At 40.0% G+C, this 20,844-nt stretch overlaps 1 protein-coding gene across 1 annotated transcript in view; it reads right to left on the bottom strand.

The window, feature by feature from the left end:
- Nucleotides 1-2,995: 2,995 nt before the first annotated feature.
- Nucleotides 2,996-20,844, bottom strand: part of LOC133755312 (zinc finger protein 271-like) — a 49,075-nt gene continuing 31,226 nt past the window's right edge. Inside the window, exons 2-4 of the mRNA XM_062185460.1 lie at nt 10,659-10,785; nt 10,322-10,414; nt 2,996-6,901 (exon numbers count right to left, since the gene is read on the bottom strand). Of these exons, the coding sequence (XP_062041444.1) occupies nt 4,413-6,901; nt 10,322-10,414; nt 10,659-10,785 (2,709 nt within the window). The 3' untranslated portion in view covers nt 2,996-4,412. The remainder of the gene's footprint in view (nt 6,902-10,321; nt 10,415-10,658; nt 10,786-20,844) is intronic.

Below are 20,844 nucleotides of genomic sequence, written 5' to 3'. Positions count from 1 at the left end.
GGTATCGAGGGAAGTGTCACTTACATTCATTAGTCTGTATATGTGAAATATATCAAACTTATATTACTTAAAATTTTAAAAGGAAGTAAATATTTAAAATTCAAAAAATTTATACCAATAACAAGGAGAATTTTAAAGGTGTTTATATATATAATATATATGTGTGTGTGTTTATGGCATTACAATGTAAATGCACATATATATAATTTGTAATATAAATGTACACAGAGCAACATTTTGAAATTTGTATAATGTATTTATCATCAGAAAAGAATACTCAGATTTCTGTAATGATCCAGTTTCTGAAAATTACAAGAATGAAGAGTAAGCCATCAAGTTGTAGCTCATAAAGTCTGTTTCTCTGTTTCTCCAAGTCTACCAGCCTCTAAAATTAAATAAACATACATAATTCTGGGATAAAAATAACATTAAGATCCCACTATTTTCCCACATAATTTTCAGGAAATATACTAGTATCTAGAAACACAGTGGCAAATTTATCTATGAATAAAATATATGTATGTTATATGTTACATATATTCATATATATACTACGTTGAGGAGAAAGAATTATTACCCTTGGCTAAAATGGCCCTGAGACACTGTGTACCTGACAGTTTCCAGAAGGCAACTTACAGAATGTTGGGGGTGATGATGATCTTACAACAAAAATTAAATCACCATGGCCACAGATTCACAGGGTTAGGATTGGTCTAGACTAAAGTATTTGTGCAAAAGAGTGACTCCAGTGAATTTAAAAAATAACAAATTTTCATAATTAAAGGTTAATTTCAAGTTCCATGAATGTCTATAAAGCTAAGAATGAAATCTCCTGCTAATGAGTGATGGAACTGGCCCTAAATTGTTCTCATATACTGTGAAAATAAAATTTGGACATCTGCCAGAATTTGATAGCCTTACAATGATAAAGTAAATCATGGTAGCCTGAAGTGCCCTGCACTAGAATTGGCACAAATTAGGTTATTATTTATTGAGGTGGTAATAATAAATTTGAATCAACATGAAAAATAGAGAAATGTATTCATTTCAATATATGTTTTATATTGATAGTTGTGTGTACAAATGGTAAATTTAGTAGAAGCAGGAATAAGGTTACAAGGAGATGTAACAGATATTAATAAAAGTAGCCCTCAATACACATTTAAATACAGAAAATCTGTGCTTTCTTAAATCAAAGAAAGTTTATGCCATTAAATTCAGTAATTTTAAAACCAAGATAAAATTGTCTTGATCTAATGAGTGGAAATTTTAAAGAGAATGACAATTTTGATTCTCGAAATATAAAGAAGCTATAAAAAAGTGTCCTTGAAAGTGTAAAAGAATGTAATGTTCTAAAATTATTTGATAGGCCATAAAGATAGAGATTGCTAAGACAACTTGAACATTATTTAGTGCATTCATGACATGAAAATATAAGTGCCCAAAAGAATCATCATACATTGGCAGTGCTAAGATTGCTTTCCATGTGGATATTGACATACTCAGATGAAATTAATAAAATGAAAGACAAAATATAGAAAATTGATGCACATGGAAGTTAAAACTTTGTCTTGCCCTTAGTAACAATGTCATTTTAATGTGAGCCATAATTAAAAACAAATATGTGGATGAATATTTGGTGAAAAAACAGTCTGGAATAAACTGGAAAAATTACAGTATGATATAGACTTGTAGTTTGGAAAATTTCCACAATCAGAAAATAATTTAAAGTTCCAGGAGCATCTAGAAACATTAAGAATGTATCCTATGCTGATGACCATGATGGTGCTGGCACTGCAATGTACTCAAATCCTATACACATGACAGTTGCTGGGACAACTTCCAGCATTTAGAGTGAGTAGATGACCACACAATTATAAATCAAACCGTGGGGCCCATCATTTCCCTGTGTTAGGAATGTTACAAATCAGGTTACTCATTACACATGCAGGTGACAGTAGTAAATGACAAAATAAATATGCACTCCATGGAAGGCATTTAATTTTGATTATATGGTATATAAATTAGTAATTTGGCAGAAACAGAGTCATAATCATATAGAGATGAGCTAATAATTGGATGGTGGAGTAGGGAGGGAGCTTACTGCTCTAGCCCAGGAGAAAATAGTTTTTAAAAAGTGGAAATAGAGTAGTCTCAGGGAAGAGTTAGGTAAAAAATGACAGAGGGAATTCTACTGATATTAGAGGGACGCAGTGAACCCACATGGATGGCATGGTGCCCACGGATCACGACTCCAACAGCTGAGAGCCTATGCACCAGAACTGGAAAGTGAGGTGAGACAAGACCACAGTAGCCTGAGCCACCGGCAAAAATGTGGCAGGAAACTAGAGGAAATGAGGCTTAAGTATCCAAGGGAAAGTGTGCCAGCCAAACTAGAGGAGAGAGAAAAAAAAAGGGACAGTACAGACATGTTTCTTTCTCTCTCCAATCACCTCACAAAGACATGCAAGCTGATAGAGCAGGAGCCATTTTGGACATACATAACATCTGTGCCAGCTTGTGTCTGCATCAGGCAAGCAGCCAAGTGGAGACTCCTAACTCCTAACTCTGGATGGATGCAATGGCTGGAGCTGCCACAATCCAAAGCCAGGAGTCAGGAGCTTCTTCTGCATCTCCCACATGGGTGCAGGGCCATCTTCTACTGCTTTCCCAGGCTATAGCAGAGAGCTGGATCACAAGAGGAGCAACCGGGACTAGAACCAGTGCCCACATGGTATGCCAGCATTTCAGGCCAGGGCTTTAACTTACTGTGCCACAGCGCTGGTCCCAACCTTTCTTCCTTATGGGAGTACCTATTGTATGGGATGTAATTTCCAGCAAATGGCTCTGTCACATGGTTATGTTGATTTTGGAAAAAGTCCTTCACATTCATTATATTCTTAAGTTCTATCCCTTGTTTGAACTATATGTGTTATGAGGTATTCCTTCTGACAAAAGGCTTTCCCACATTTATTACAAGATTTCCACCATGTAATAAATTCTCGATGTTATATTGTGTGATATTGGCATAGTTTTCCAACACTCATTCCATTCATATGGTTTCTCCCCCATGTGAATTCTGATGTTTTATGGGGTGTTACTTATGGATAAAGGCTTTTCCATATGCATTATATACAAAGTGTTTTCCCACATATGAATTAGATGATGTGCAATGAGGGCTGAACTATGGGAAAAAGCTTTCCAAGTCATTATGTCCAAAAGGTTTCTTTTCATGTGAATTTTCTAATGCATTCTGAGATGTGACTTATTGCCAAGGGCTTTTCTACAGTCATTGCATTCATGAAGTTTCTCTCCGATGTGAATTCTCTGGTGTGATATGAGCTATGATTTACAACATATGATTTATAAAGGCTTTTCCACACTCATTAGATTGATACGGTTTCTGCCCTGTGTGAATTCTGTTTTGATATAACTTATAGAAAAAGGCTTTTACACAGTCATTACATTTATAAGGTTATTTCCCTGTGTGAATCCTCTGATTCATTTGGAGTTGGAAGTTAAAATCAAGTTTTTCCACAGTCATTACATTCATGAAGTTTCAACACTGTGTGCATTCTCTGGTGCATTATGAGGTTTGACTTTTGTCCAAAGGCTTTTCCAGTCATTATATTCATAAGGTTTCTGCCCTGTGTGAATTCCCTGATGCATGATGAAGGTTGACTTACGGCTAAATGCTTTCCACAGTTATTACAATCATGAGTTTTCTACCCTGTGTGAATTCTCTGCTGTGATATGAGTTTTGTCTTTTGTCAAAAGGCTTTTCCAAAGTCATTACATTCATGAGGTTTCCTCCCTGTGTGAATTCTCTGATGTTTCTAAAGGATTGACTTTTATCCAGAGGCTTTCCCTTGGTCATTACTTTCATGGGTTTTCTCCCCTGTGTGAATTCTCCAGTGTGATATGAGGTGTGACTTTCATACAAAGGCCTTTCCATCGCCATTACATTCATGAGGTTTCTCCCTTTTGTGAATTTGCTGGTGTACGATGAGGCCTGACTTTCGTCCAAAGGCTTTTCCACAGTCATTACATTCATGAGGTTTCTCCCCTGTGTGAATTCGCTGATGTTTCATGAGGTGTGACTTGCATCCAAAGGCTTTTCCACAGTCATTACATTGATGAGGTTTCTCCCCTGTGTGAATTCTCTGGTGTATGATGAGGTCTGACTTTTGTCCAAAGGCTTTTCCACAGTCATTACATTTATGAGGTTTCTGTCCTGTGTGAATTTGCTGGTGTCTGATGAGGTTTGACTTGTGGCCAAAGGCTTTTCCACAGTCATTACATTGATGAGGTTTCTCCCCTGTGTGAATTCTCTGGTGTATGGTGAGGTCTGACTTGCGTCCAAAGGCTTTTCCACAGTCATTACATTCATGAGGTTTCTCCCCTGTGTGAATTCACTGGTGTATGATGAGGCCTGACTTTTGTCCAAAGGCTTTTCCACAGTCATTACATTCATGAGGTTTCTGCCCTGTGTGAATTCTCTGGTGTATGATGAGGTCTGACTTTTGTCCAAAGGCTTTTCCACAGTCATTACATTCATGAGGTTTCTCCCCTGTGTGAATTTGCTGATGTATGAGGAGGGCTGACTTGTATCCAAAGGCTTTTCCACAGTCATCACATTCATGAGGTTTCTCCCCTGTGTGAATTCGCTGATGTTTCATGAGGTGTGACTTGCGTCCAAAGGCTTTTCCACAGTCATCACGTTTATGAGGTTTCTCCCCTGTGTGAATTCGCTGATGGTTTATGAGGTGTGACTTTCGTCCAAAGGCTTTTCCACAGTCATTACATTCATGAGGTTTCTCCCCTGTGTGAATTCGCTGATGTTTCATGAGGTCTGACTTGCATCCAAAGGCTTTTCCACAGTCATTACATTCATGAGGTTTCTCCCCTGTGTGAATTCGCTGGTGTATGATGAGGCCTGACTTTTGTCCAAAGGCTTTTCCACAGTCATTACATTTATGAGGTTTCTGTCCTGTGTGAATTCGCTGGTGTATGATGAGGTGTGACTTGCATCCAAAGGCTTTTCCACAGTCATTACATTCATGAGGTTTCTCCCCTGTGTGAATTCGCTGGTGTATGGTGAGGTGTGACTTCTGTCCAAATGCTTTTCCACAGTCATTACATTCATGAGGTTTCTCCCCTGTGTGAATTCGCTGGTGTATGATGAGTTGTGACTTGCATCCAAAGGCTTTTCCACAGTCATTACATTCATGAGGTTTCTGCCCTGTGTGAATTCGCTGGTGTATGATGAGTTGTGACTTGCATCCAAAGGCTTTTCCACAGTCATTACATTCATGAGGTTTCTGCCCTGTGTGAATTCTCTGGTGTAATATGAGGCATGACTTTTGTCCAAAGGCTTTTCCACAGTCATTACATTTATGAGGTTTCTCCCCTGTGTGAATTCGCTGATGGTTTATGAGGTGTGACTTTCGTCCAAAGGCTTTTCCACAGTCATTACATTTATGAGGTTTCTCCCCTGTGTGAATTCGCTGATGTTTCATGAGGTCTGACTTGCATCCAAAGGCTTTTCCACAGTCATTACATTCATGAGGTTTCTCCCCTGTGTGAATTCGCTGGTGTATGATGAGGCCTGACTTTTGTCCAAAGGCTTTTCCACAGTCATTACATTGATGAGGTTTCTGTCCTGTGTGAATTCGCTGGTGTATGATGAGGCCTGACTTGCGTCCAAAGGCTTTTCCACAGTCATTACATTCATGAGGTTTCTCCCCTGTGTGAATTCGCTGGTGTATGATGAGGTGTGACTTGCATCCAAAGGCTTTTCCACAGTCATTACATTGATGAGGTTTCTCCCCTGTGTGAATTCGCTGATGTTTCATGAGGTCTGACTTGCATCCAAAGGCTTTTCCACAGTCATTACATTCATGAGGTTTCTCCCCTGTGTGAATTCGCTGGTGTATGATGAGGTCTGACTTTTGTCCAAAGGCTTTTCCACAGTCATTACATTCATGAGGTTTCTCCCCTGTGTGAATTCTCTGGTGTCTGATGAGGGCTGACTTCCACAGAAAGCCTCTTCCACAATGAAGGCATTTATAAAGTTTCTCCCCTGTGTGAATTCGCTGATGGTTTATGAGGTATGACTTTTGTGTAAAGGCTTTTCCACAATCACTACATTCATGTGATTTCTCTCCTGTGTGAATTTGTTGACATTTCCTGAGGACTGACTTTTGTCCAAAGTCTTTTCCACAGTCATTACATTCATAAGGTGAATTAATACTGAGTGATTTTCCACAAGGGTTACATGTGTAAAGTTTTTCCCTTGTATTTAGTCTGTGATTTATTGCAAGATGTGACTGGTGAATGACAGGTTCAACATACTTAATGTACTTATAAAATTTCTTTCTTGTGTGAGTTTGTTGATGCATATTGAGGCTAGAATTTTCATGGATAGCTTTTTCTATTTGAGTTGCTTTTCCAAAAGTGACAGTTGATTTATTACAGTTTTCTGCCATATGAACCCTCTCAGATTTACAGAACATCTTTCTTGTGAAGACTTTTGCTTGTCCAGTGGGTCCAAATGGCTGCTTCATGATGTGAATATTGTCATACTGACTAAGAGGCTCACAGAACTGGAGAGATTTTCCAGGTATCTTAGTGTTATCAAATTTCTCTCCAGCCTGTAGTTGATCAGGCCCACTGTGGGGATACACAGTGTGACATTTATTGCATTCCTCAGGCTTCAATCCTGAATAGATTCCCTTTTTAATAATCATTGTTGGAATATGGCTTGAATTTAAACTAAGGGTTTTTCTTAATTCAACTCTCTTGTGAGCTGATGTCTTGTTATTTTTCATAAAATCCTGATTCAGATTTTTGTCCTGACTTTCCAGGTTGATCTTAATCAGGTCATCCATTTTCATGACCACTGAAATGAGAAAAAAGCAATCATGTCACTGAATCACATGTTACTGTTTCTCCTGGCATACTCATGTAAAGAGAATGGAGTTACTTGTTATCCAAGTGGCATAAGATTTTCACAGAATCAGTATGAGGTACTTATTTGTGACCATTATATGGTTTTTCTCCTTAATACATTAATATACCATGAGGTTTCCCAATGTTCAAACCTGATCCTTTTTACTATGGGAATTTGTCAAGGATGGTAGAATGACATTTGTGCTATGATGAGTGGGATGCCTGCCCTGGCTACTCTGCTTTCAGTACAGATCTCTGCCTATGTAAACTGGAAGGAAGCAGATAATGTTTCATGTGCCTGGGAACCTGTGAGACACCAGGGAAGACTAGAGGAATTCTAGAGCTCTGGTTTCAGACTAGTTAGACTTAAGTGTTGCAGACATCTGGGAAGTGAGCTAATAGAGGGCCTCTTTCTCTCTCTTTCTTCTCTCACTATCACTCTGCCTTTCACAAAGATGAAATAATTATAAAATATTTTAAAGAATGGACAAATATTTAATAAAAATATTCACCCACTACCTAGCAACCATTTTTCCCCTGTCCTTTTTCTCCAGTTTATTTTTATAAAAATTGTGTGCTTTTTGATTCTCCGATATTTCAACCATAAACATGAAAAAGTTTTACTGATCATTTACTTGCAGGTGGAGAAGAGTGAAATGTGCCTGTACTTTAAGCAGGACAACATTTAAGGAGTATGATTTGGATCTAAGATTGTCTCATGTTCAGTCTTCCTAGGTAAACATCATTTGTGGGATTTTTTCAAATGAAAAACTACCTTGTCTCTACTCTATGCCAGCTTCCCCAAATTCCTAAGGACACCCAATACCTTCAGCCTCTCAGAAATACAACAGGTAGAGAAAAGTCCCAATATACCACTTTAGTTAAACACTCCCAATCAGTTTGAAGAATTTGTTTCTGCAAACTGGGATGTGCTCATCTTCTTTGAAAAGTGTTTTCTAGCTCATTCTGAAATCATCAGTGCTGGTTACCTCCTCTCGATTCTTTCTGTAAACATTCCTGTGTGATAATTTGAATTTCTAGATGCTTTTAATCAGTTGCCTCCTATTTTCACTGAAAGCTTCATTTCCTATGCTTTTCTTATCTTTTTATTTGCATATTTTTCAATGATACTGAAAAATAAGAGAGAAATCATACTTCAAACTCCACCCTTAACAAAATCTAAGCCACTCAACATAAACCCAGGAGGCTACTTGAGCTTGGGTCTCAAAAGCTCATTACTTTCTTGGTGAGTCTAGGATCACTTATTTTCATGTTTTATATAAGTTCATGCTTAGTTTATGATTTCTTTTCTTTCAAAGATTTACTTTATTTACTTGAAAGCTAGAATTATAGAAAGAGATAGACAGAGAGAAGCCTTCCATATGCTGGTTCACTCCCCATATGGGCACAACAAACCAATGCTGGGCCAAGATGAAGCTAGGAGCCAGGAGTGTCTTTCCTGTCTCCCACATGGGTACAGGGGGCCAAGGACTTGGGCCAACCTCTTCTCTTTTCTCGGGTACATTAGCAGAGAGCTGGATTAGAAGAGGACCAGCTGGGACTTGAAATGGCACCCATATGCAATGCTAGTGCTGCAGGCTGGAGCTTTAACACACTGCACCACAGTGTCATTCCTAGCTTCATAATTTATGATGTCACAACACAGAGGCTTACTCATGACCATCTTTTTTTTTTTTTTTTTTTTTAAAGATTTATTTATTTAATTGAAAGTCAGAGTTACAAGAGAGAGGAGAGGCAAAGAGAGAGTAAGCTCTTCCATCCAATGGTTCAGTCCTCAATTGGCCACAGAGGCCAGAACTGTGCTGATCTGAAGCCAGGAGCCAGGAACTTCTTCTGGGTCTCCCTCAGGTGCAGGGGTGCAAGGACTTAGACCATCTTCTACTGCTTTCCCAGGCCATAGCCGAGAGCTGGTTTAGAAGTGGAGCAACTGTGTCTCGAACTGGTGCCCATATGGGATGCTGGTTCTTCAGCCTAGGGTTTTAATTCACTGCACCACAGCACCGGCCACATGACCATCTTTTAGCATTTACTTATTTGCTTACTTGAGAGTCAGAGAGACAGAATGAAAGATAAAGACAGACTGAAACAGAGGTTTGCCAACTATAGGCTCACTCCTCAAATGTTTCCAACAGACTATAATTTTCTTATTTATTTGAGAGGCACAGAGGGAAAAAAAAAGAAACTAAAAAAGAGAGTTCACACTTATTGATTCAGTACTGAGCAAGTTCTATGCCTGGGCAAAATCATGAGAGGGAACTCAATCTGAGCAACGAGTTAGAAATAAGTTTCCGGGGGCTGGCGTTGTGGTAAAGCAGGTAAAGCCACCACCTGCAGTGTCAACATCACTTATGGGCACCAGTTTAGTCCTAGCTGCTCCACTTCTGATCCAGCACCCTGCTATGGCCTGGGAAAGCAGTAGAAGATGGCCCAAGTCCTTGGACCCCTGTACCCATGTGGGAGACCTGGAAGAAGCTCCTGGCTCCTGGCTTCAGATCAGTACAGCTCCAGCCATGACAGCCAATTGGGAAGTGAACCAGTGGCTGGAAGACCTCTCTCTCTCTGTCTCTCCTTCTTCTCTCTCTCTGACTTTGAAATAAATAAATAAATCTTAAAAAAAAAAAAAAAAAAAAGAACAGAAACAGGGCAGCACCGTGGCTCAATAGGCTAACCCTCTGCCTGTGACACTGGCACACCTGGTTCTAGTCCCAGTTGGGGCACCGGATTCTGTCCCGGTTGCCCCTCTTCCAGGCCAGCTCTCTGCTGTGGTCCGGGAGTACAGTGGAGGATAGCCCAAGTCCTTGGGCCCTACACCCACATGGGAGACCAGGAGAAGGCTCCTGGCTTCAGATCAGCATGGTATGCCAGCCACAGTGTGCTGTGGCCATTGGAGGTGAACCAATGGTAAAGGAAGACCTTTCTCTCTGTCTCTCTCTCTCACTGTCCACTCTGACTGTCAAAAAAAGAAAAAAAGACCAGAAACATTAAGATTAAAAAAATAAGTTTCTGTATGTTGCCTAACTAACAAGCACTGAAGGAACTAATAAGTGCATGAAGGAAAAGGTATAAAAGTATAGATAAGGACAAGTTAGAATTTAGGGAATGTATCAAACCTAAATAAAAGCCTTAGTAACATCAGGAAATGACTGGATTTTTTTTTTTTTTTAATCAAAGAACATCTTCACTAAGAATAAAATTTAGAAAAGATACTGGTATCTCTAAATGCCTGTGTCTGATCCACAAAACCAGCTGTCAGCAGGAGTAAGGCTTGAGAAAATTTCATGGAAAGACTACTAGTCAACATATGCACACTTTCTGCTTTGGCCTCCCTGTCTCTTATGTGCAGACTGACCTGAAAGGCTCTGATTCAAGCATTTGTCCACCATCCATGGCTCTTCTCCTTGCTCCAACTGGAAGATTAAGTCAGGTTTGGTAATGCAGTGCCCTATTAATGGAAACAAAGTAAGACTTTCTAAAATCACTATCCTGGGTTATTTGAAGGACTACAGCTTGGTTAAGGAGCTATGCAACAAATGTTCCAATTTGAATCTTTTGTTAGATGGTAGATATTCAGATTATTCATGGACTCAAATTCTAATCCTGTCCAATATTAAACATTATAAAGTGTTCCCTTGCTTGTCAAACAGCAAGAAAATGTTATCACTGGGAATGTGATGGGTGTCACTCACCCAAGGAGAAGAGGCTGCTGTAGGTCTCCAGCATCACATCTCTGTACAGGATTTTCTGAGCATTGTTCATGTTCTGCCATTCCTCCCAGGTAAAGTACACAGCCAGGTCTTCAAATGCTATCATCACCTGTAACATTACACTTCCAGTCAACATGTTAACTCTGTCACAAAACAAACACTGACAGTTGTGTATGAATATGAAGGAAAAAGGAAGGATATGGTTTTACATTAGACTTGTTGAGTGTTTAGAAAGCCACACAGAGCATTCAACAGAGTCAAACCCATTATCTACTGGCTGTGAGAAATGCCCAAGCTGGAGGGAAACAGGAGGTTCAAATCACAAAGGCCACATCTGTCAAGGGGAATTGCACAGCAGGCTAAAAGAGGGGCAATACTGACTACACCGCAAGGTGGAGGCGCTGGCCTATTTTTTAAGATTATTTATTTGAAAGGCAGACTTACAGAGATTGGGAGAGACAGGGAGACAAAAGGGTATATCTTCTATCTACTGTTCATTTCCCAAATGACCACAATGGCTGGGACTGGGCCAGGTCAAAGCCAGGAGCCTGGGACTCCATGGGTCTCCCATATTGATGGAAGGGTCCAAATACTCAAGTCATTTTCACTGCTCTTTCAATCAGATTAGCAGGGAACTAGATTGGAAGTGGAGCAGCAAGGACTCAAATCCTTTGTTTACATGGGATGTCAGCATTGATAGTGGAGGCTTAGCCTGCTGGATTACAATTCTGGTGACTATTGCAGGTTCTTAAACAAATCTCTAAGCATTTTTCTCAGTGAGTCACAAATGCAGATTATACTGCAGACATTCCCAGGTTCTCTTTTTGGGCAAATAATTCCATTGCTTTCACTTTAATTATGTATAATGTTATTTCAAATGTTTATCATTTCAATGTTTTGGGCAGTTATTTCAATTGTTTATCAGTAGAATAATCATAGACAAGGGCAAAAGCTAATTTGTATTCTTTGTCTTACCTGTATTTTCTCTCTTACTTAAAAATATTTATTAGCTTGATAGAGCAAAATGTTGATGTACTGAGAGATAGAGAGCTTTGACACATTAATTCACTTCCTAGATAACCACACCAAACAGAGGTGGGGCAGGACTGAAGCCAGGATTGAGGAATGGAATCTAGGCCTCCTTCATTAGTGACATCACCATTGCTTCCCCAGGTCTGCATTATCTGGGAGCTAAAAACTAGAGCCGGCATTGGAAATCAAACATAGACACTCTGAGGTGGCATCATAAACACTAAGCTAAATGTCTGCCCTGTCTTTTAATATATTTTTTTCTCTGACATATTGGAAATGATATGCATGGTGTTTTCCTGGAAATTATTTTCTGTTCATTCCCATTGCAGTTTCACTGATGATTTCTTGCCTTTTATTCTCAATGCTTCTACATACTTCTCCTTAACATTGCCCATTCAAGAGTCAGTATTGCAGACCGGCACTGTGGCTAAACAGGCTAATCCTCCACCTAGCGGTGCCAGCACACCGGGTTATAGTCTCGGTCGGGGCACTGGATTCTGTCCCAGTTGCCCCTCTTCCAGGCCAGCTCTCTGCTGTGGCCCGGGAGTGCAGTGGAGGATGGCCCAAGTCCTTGGGCCCTGCACCCACAAGGGAGACCAGGAGAAGCATCTGGCTCCTGGCTTTGGATCAGCATGTTGCACCGGCCACAGCGCGCTGGCCGCAGCGGCCATTGAAGGGTGAACCAACAGCAAAGGAAGACCTTTCTCTCTGTCTCTCTCTCTCTCACTATCCACTCTGCCTGCCAAATAAATAAATAAATAAATAAGCCTCCAGTAGATTCTTCACACATTCCTTATTCTATTCCAGAATCCAATTCAGCTTCTCAAAGGTATTAAGGACTCCATTACTCTAACAATTCAAAAACAAACTTAACTGATTTGTGTTTTAGCACTAGGTAACTCTTCCACTTGCGGAATGCTAAGTGTTTACTTCATAGGTAGCACTAAAACACTGCTCAGTACATCATCTACATTTAGACTGTTTCAGACAACATGACCCCAAAAATGTAGCATATTGTGCTTAGTTTCAACTCAATTCATGTAACAAATATATATTTTGCTATAGCAACAGAAAGACAAGAGACCAAACTGCATTATGATAGATGACAGTAATGATTCATAATTGTGCCAAATTCATTATTCATTTCTGTATATACCATGAGAACAAATTTCATGTTTATTTTTCTATTTTAAAATTTTTAAAGATTTATTTATTTATTTGAAAGTCAGAGTTACACAGAGAGAGGAGAGGCAGAGAGAGAGAGAGGTCTTCCATCTGCTGGTTGAGTCCCCAATTGGCTGCAATGGCTGGAACTGCACCAATCTGAAGCCAGGAACCAGGAGCTTCTTCTGGGCCTCCCACATGGGTTCAGGGGCCCAAGGACCTGGGCCATCTTCCACTGCTTTCCCAGGCCATAGTAGAGAGCTGGAGCAGAAGTGGAACAGCAGGGTCTCAAACCGGTGCCCATATGGGATGCCAATGCTTTAGACCAGGGCATTAACCCACTGAGCCACAGAGCCAGCCCCATATTTTCCATTTTAATTAACTAGTATACTGGGACCAGCACTGTGGCATAGCAGGTAAAGCCACTGCCTTCAGTGCTGGCATCCCATATTGGTGCCAGTTCAAGTCCCAGTGGCTTTCCTTCCAATCCAGCTCTCTACTATGGCCTGGGAAATCAGTAGAAGATGGCCTAAGTCCTTGGGCCCCTGAACCCATATGGGAGGCCCAGAAGAAGCTCTTCACTTCTAGCTCTGGATCAGTGCAACTCTGGCCATTGTGGCAAATTGGGGAGTGAACCAGCAGATGAAAGACTCTCTCTCTCTCTCCCTCTGCCTCTCTGTAACTCTGGCTTTCAAATAAATTTAAAAAAAAAATCTAAAAAGAAAATAAATAAATAAACTAGCATTAAACACCTAAAATAAGTACTGACAAACTGGGGGATAATTAAAAAAAAAAAAAAAAAACACTTACAGGTGATATATTCATTTTCTTTACTCTTAGAAACATGTGGAGGACCCAGAATCATACCTGGGAGAGAAGGTGAATGACAAGAGTTCAAAGAAAACTCTGGAGGCCAACGCTGTGGCATAATGGGTAAAGCTGCTGCCTGCAGTGCCAGCATTCCATATGGGTGCTGGTTTGAGTCCTGCCTGCTCAACGTACAATCTAGCTATCTGCTATGTCCTGAGAAAGCAGTGGAACATGGTCCAAGTCCTTGGGCCCCTACACCTTCATGGGAGACCCAGAAGCCCTTGGGTCTTGGCATTGGATCAGCTCAGCTCCAGCCTTTGCAGTAATTTGGAGGGTGAGCCAGCAGATAGAAGACTCTCTCTCTCTCTCTCTCTCTGCAACTCTTTCAATAAATAAATGAAATCTAAAAAAAAAAAAAAACAAAAAAAAAACAAACAAACAAAAAAAAAAAACCTGTGCTTTCCTTCTGCACTGAACAGTGGGAAAAAAAGAATATGATAGAATGCATAAATAACAATAAATACATTAACCAAGAAAACACCAGCTTTACTGTGGAGAAATAAACCTGTAAAAATGGAAATACATAGGAAAATGCACCCACCTATATTACGTGGCAGAGATTAAACAGAAGTTATCATTGGTTTAACGAAAGCATTATCTACAGATTTTTTAAAATAATAGTGTAAAAGTAAAAAGAAATGTTAAGAGTGTTCAAATAAATGATTATCAGAGATAAACATTATGTTGTTACTAAAGGTTACACTAAATAAAGTTAACAAATACACATAATGTATATTTAATGCAGTGCACTTTACCAGTAATGATTCTAAATAGACCTTTTCCCTTCACAAATCCCTGGATTGGGGCTGGCAATGTGGCCTAGTGGGTTAAGCTGCTGCCTGCAAACAGCATCCTATATAGGCACTAGTTTGATTGCCAGCTGCTCCACTTCTGATCCAGCTTTCTGCTATGGCCTGGGAAAGCAGTAGAAGATGGCCCAAGTCCTTTGGCCACTGTACCCATGTGGGAGCTCCTAGATCCTGGCTTTGGATTGGCACAACTCTGCCATTGGAGCAAACTGGGGAGTGAACCATTAGATGGAAGATCTCTCTCTCTCTCTCTCTCTCTCTCTCTCTCTCTCTGCATCTCCCTATCTCTGTGTGTAACTCTTTAAAAAAAATAAACCTTTTAAAAAAAGACCCTGAGAAAAAATATTTGCAAACTATACTACAGATAAAGGGTTGATAACCAGAATCTACAAAGAAATCAAGAAAATCCACAACAACAAAACAAACAACCCACTTAAGAGATGGGCCAAGGACCTCAAGAGATATTTTTTGAAAGAGGAAATCCAAATGGCCAACAGACACATGAAAAAATGTTCAAGATCACTAGCAATCAGAGAAATGCAAATCAAAACCACAATGAGGTTTCACCTCACCCAGGTGAAAATGGCTCACATTCAGAAATCTACCAACAACAGATGCTGGAGAGGATGTGGGGAAAAAGGGACCCTAACCCACTGTGATGGGAATGCAAACTGGTTAAGCCACTATGGAAGTCAGTCTGGAGATTCCTCAGAAATCTGAACATAACCCTACCATACAACCCAGCCATCCCACTCCTTGGAATTTACCCAAAGGAAATTCATTTGGCTAATGAAAAAAGCCATCTGCACATTAATGTTTCTTGCAGCTCAATTTGCAATAGCTAAGACCTGGAACCAACCCAAATGCCCATCAACAGTTGGCTGGATACAGAAATTATGGGACATGTACGCCATAGAATACTATACAGCAGTAAGAAACAATGAAACCCGGTCATTTGCAACAAGATTAAGGAATCTGGAAAACATCATGCTGAGTGAATTAAGCCAGTCCCAAAGAGACAAATTTCATTTGTTTTCCCTGAGCACCAAAGGGGAAACCTCTTGAAGTGAAATGGACACTATAAAAAACAATGACCTGATCAGCTCTTGTCCTAACTCTAGATGTACAATGTAATACTTAATGCTTTTTAGTATTTGTTGTTCTTGTTGTTGTTGTTCTAGTACTAGTGGTTGAACTCTGTAAATAACACACAATTATTCGTAGGTGTTTAAATTTTAACTGAAAAGTGATCCCTGTTAAATTTCAGAGTGGAAAAAGAGAGGGAGGAGATGTACAATTGGGGACATACGCAATCGGACTTGCCCCAAATGGCGGAGTTAGAAATGTGCCAGGGGATTCCAATACAATCCCACCAAGGTGGCATGTACCAATGCCATCTCACTAGTCCAAGTGATCAATTTCAGTTCACAATTGATGGCTCTGATAGGTCGAAGAGTCAAAGGGATCACACAAACAAGACAAGTGTCTGCTAATACTAACTGATAAAATCAAAAAGGGAAAAAACGATCCAACATGGGAAGCGGATACACAGCACACTCATAGAATGGCAGATGTCCTAAGCAACACTCTGGCCTCAGAATCAGCCCTTAAGGCATTTGGATCTGGCTGAAGAGCCCATGAGAGTATTGTAGGCATGGAAAGCCAAGATACCATGGAAAAGAAAAAAAAAAAAGAAAACCTAAATGAAAGATCTCTGCGAGTGAGATCCCAGTGGAAAGAACAGGGCCATCAAAGGAGGTACCTTTCTCTGAAGGGAGGAGAGAACTTCCACTTTGACTATGACCCTATCGGAACAAGATCAAAGTCAGCGAAATCTAAAGGCTTCCATAGCCCTGGCAACTCATGACTAGAGCCTAGAGAGATTACTGACGCCATGAACAGGAGTGTCAAATTGTTAAATCAGCAACAGGAGTCACTGTGGACTTACATCCCATGTGGGATCTGTCCTTAATGTGTTGTCCAATGTGCAGTGATGCTATAACTAGTACTGAAACAGTATTTTTACACTTTGTGTTTTTGTGTGGGTACAAACTGATGAGATCTTTACTAATTATATACTGAATCAATCTTCTGTATATAAAGATAATTGGAAATGAAAAAAAACAACCTGGTGTTAAATTGGAAATGGCATAGAAAATTAATTATTTTTTTAAAAAAAATATTATGTAGGATCTCTGTCTTTAATGTGCTGTACACTGTTATTTAAAGCTATAACTAGTACTCCAACACTATTTTTCTCACTTTGTGTTGCTATATGGGGGAAAACTATTGAAGTTTTTACCTAATATATACTAAACTGATTTTCTGTATATAAAGAGAATTGAAAATGAATCTTGATGTGAATGGAAGGGAAGAGGGAGCGGGAAAGTGGAGGGTTGCGGGTGGGAGGGAAGTTATGGGAAGGGGGAAGCCATTGTAACACATGAGCTGTACTTTGGAAATTTATATTCATTAAATAAAAGTTTAATAAATGAAAAAAAAAGGTCATATATATAAATATATACAATGTAAAAAAAAAAAAAAGACCCTGAATTTCACTTGACTTACCCCATGACATACCAGTAAATGTGATAGAATTATACAATTTGTTAAAAGATTTATTTATTTGAAAGAGTTACACAAAGAGAAAAGGAGAGGCAGAGAAAAAGAGAGAGAGAGGAGAGAGGAGAGAGGGGGAGTGGGAGAGAGAGAGAGAGAGAGAGAGAGAGAGAGAGGAGAGAGGAGGGGGGGAGCGGAAAGGAGAAAGAGAGGTCTTTGAACTGCAGGTTCACTCGCCACATGGCTGCAATGGCTGGAGCTGTGTAGATCCAAAGATATGAGCCAGGAGCTTCTTCCAGGTCTCCCACAAGGGAGCAGGGGCCAAAGGACTTGGACCATCTTCTACTGTTTTCCCAGGCCATAGCAAAGAGCTAGATCAGAAGTGGAGCAGCCGAGTCTCGAACTGACACCCATATGAGATGCTGGCACTGTAGGTGGTGGCTTTACCTGCTATGCCACAGAACCAGCCCCAGAAATAGATAATTTGTAAAGTATTTGCCTTCTCATATTTTCTTTTTCTGACAGTTATCTTCTGAAAAACCCTGGGGCCTGCCTATTGAAGAGATAGTATGTAGGCTGGCGCCACAGCTCACTAGGCTAATCCTCCACCTGCAACACTGGCACTCTGCATTCTAGTCCAGGTTGGGGCACTGGTTCTGTTCCAGTTGCTCCCCTTCCAGTCCAGCTCTCAGCTGTGGCCTGGGAAGGCAATGGAGGATGGCCCAAGTGCTTGGGCCCTGCACCCACATGGGAGACCAGGAGGAAGCACCTGGCTCCTAGCTTTGGATCAGCACAGAATGCCGGCCATAGTGGCCACTTGGGGGGTGAACCACTGGAAGGAAGACATTTCTCTCTGTCTCTCTCTCTCACTAACTCTGCCTGTCCAAAAAAACAAATAAATAAATAAATAAAAAAGATAATATGTAGCCAAGATTCACCACAAACCCCAGACACTTAAGTGAAGCCTCAATGAGTTCCCCAAATGACTAAACTCTCATTTCTGCTCCTGGACTGATCATAGGAACTGCCCAGCTGAGTGCAGCCCATAACTCAGAGTCAGAACTCCAAATCAAATGGCTATTTGTTAAGCCATTGTGTTTTCTGATTTGTCCTACATCAAATGCTGATATATATCAGTAAGTATGGCAGAAAGTTGAATTACATGCAAACTACAATGCATACAACTTCAAAATTTCATTTAGAAGTTCCCATAAAACAGGGCCAGCATTGTCACATAGCAAGTAAATCTGCCATCTGCAATAACAAGCACCCCATATGAGCACTGGTTCATGTTCTGACTGTTCTGCTTTTGATCCAGCTTCCTGCTGATGGCCTGAGAAAAGCAACAAAAGATGATCCAAATACTTGGGCAAATGCTACCAATGTGAGAGACCCAGATGAAGATCTTGGTTCCTTGCCTCATTCTGTCCCGGCCCTGCTCAATGCGGCCATCTGTGATGTGAACAAGCAGAAGGAAGATCTCTCTGGTTCTCTCCTCTATATACAATATTTTCAAATAAACTTTTTAAAAACTTAGAAAAAAATCTGCTATAAACACAATCTGCCTATCAATTAGACCTTAGAAAAGCTGTTAATACTAAAAAAAAAAAAAAAAAAAAAAAAAAAAAAAAAAAAAAAGTCCTGAGATTCACACAAATAAATTATCTGGAGACCATAAGATTGGTTTTCACATTTCAGCTTATATATGGTCATTGTGTACTTTGAGTTTATATTTTAAGAAGCTTATTATCACATGAAATCTAATTTAATATAATTTTACTATCTCAGAAACCAACATAAAGGTTCACAGTAATTTTCCGCAGCTGCATGTATACTGCATATTGTTCAAGAAGAATGACTGAAAGGGGGAATATTTTTATGATATGCTTTTTGTTTTTCTTAAAGATTTATTTATTTGAAAGTCAAAGTTACACAGAGAGAGGAGAGGTAGAGGTAGAGGTAGAGGTAGAGGTAGAGAGAGAGAGAGAGAGAGAGAGAGAGAGGTCTTCCATCCGATGGCTCACTCTGCAAATGGCAGCAATGGCCAGAGCTGCACCAACTAACGCCAGGACCCAGGAGCTTCGTGCAGGTCTCCCACATGGGTGCAGGGACCCAGGGACTTGGACCATCTTCTACTGCTTTTCCAGGCCATAGCAGAGAGCTGGATCAAAAGTGGAGCAGCTGAGTCTTGAACCCATGCCAATATGGGATGTGGGCACTTCAGGCCAGGGCATTAACCTACTGTGCCACAGCACCAGCCTCATGATATGCTTTTTGAAGTCACACACTCCAAATATAGCATTAGTAGCAAAAGGGAAGACATGCTCATGAAAGTTTTCTAAAGCAGTACTGTTTGAACTGGTGACAATTTCTGAAATGGATCTGAAAAATAAATGTTTTTTAATTAAGTGTGGCAAGATAGAGAACATTAGACAGAAGTTACAGTGCCAGGTATTTACAAATCATGTGACACTACACAAAGCACTTTCCGTGATCCCTGTTAAATATAACAGTGGGAAAAATAGAGGGAGGAGATGTACAATTGGGGACTTGCTCAATCGGACTTGCCCCAAATGGTGGAGTTAGAAACGTGCCAGGGGATTCCAATACAATCCCATCAAGGTGGCATGTACCAATGCTATCTCACTAGTCCAAGTGATCAATTTCAGTTCACAATTGATGGCTCTGATAGGTCGAAGAGTCAAAGGGATTACACAAACAAGTGTCTGCTAATACTAACTGATAGAATCATAAAGGGAAAAAACAATCCAACATGGGAAGTGGGATACACAATAGACTCATAGAATGGCAGATGTCCAAAACAGAACTCTGGCCTCAGAATCAGCCCTTAAGACATTCGGATCTGGCTGAAGAGCCCATGAGATTATTGTAGGCATGGAAAGCCAAGACACACTGGCAAAAAAAAAAAAAAGAAGAAGAAGACCTAAATGAAAGATCTCTGTGAGTAAGATCCCAGTGGAAAGAATGGGGCCATCAAAGAAGGAAGTACTTTTCTCTGAAGGGAGGAGAGAACTTCCACTTTGACTATGACCCTGTCGGAATAAGATCAAAGTTGGTGAACCCTAAAGGCTTCCATAGCCTTGGCAACTCATGACTAGAGCCTAGGGAGATTACTGACACCATAAACAAGAGTGTCAAATTGTTAAGTCAACAACAGGAATCACTGTGTACTTATGTCTCATGTGGGATCTGTCCTTAATGTGTTGTCCAATGTGAAGTGATGCTGTAACTAGTACTAAAACAGTATTTTTACACTTTGTGTTTCTGTGTGGGTGCAAACTGATGAAATCTTTACTTAGCATATACTGAATCAATCTTCTGTATATAAAGATAATTGAAAATGAAAAAAAAAAAAACAACCTGGTGTTAAATTGGAAATTGCATACAAAAGTAATCAATTTTTAAAAAATATCATGTAGGATCTCTGTCTTTAATGTGCTGTACACTCTTATTTAATGCTATAACTAGTACTCCAACAGTATTTTTTCACTTTGTGTTGCTATGGGGGGGCAAACTGCTGAAATCTTTACTAAATATATACTAAACTGATCTTCTGTATATAAAGAGAATTGAAAATGAATCTTGATGTGAATGGAAGGGGAGAGGGATTGGGAAAGGGGAGGGTTGTGGGTGGGAGGGAAGTTATTGGGGGGAGTCATTGTAACCCATAAGCTGTAATTTGGAAATTTATATTCATTAAATAAAAGTTTTAA

This window comes from Lepus europaeus, unplaced genomic scaffold (genome assembly GCF_033115175.1).
Source record: "Lepus europaeus isolate LE1 unplaced genomic scaffold, mLepTim1.pri SCAFFOLD_3_1, whole genome shotgun sequence".
Taxonomy (NCBI): domain Eukaryota; kingdom Metazoa; phylum Chordata; class Mammalia; order Lagomorpha; family Leporidae; genus Lepus; species Lepus europaeus.
This window is presented reverse-complemented; position numbering and strand designations above follow the sequence as displayed.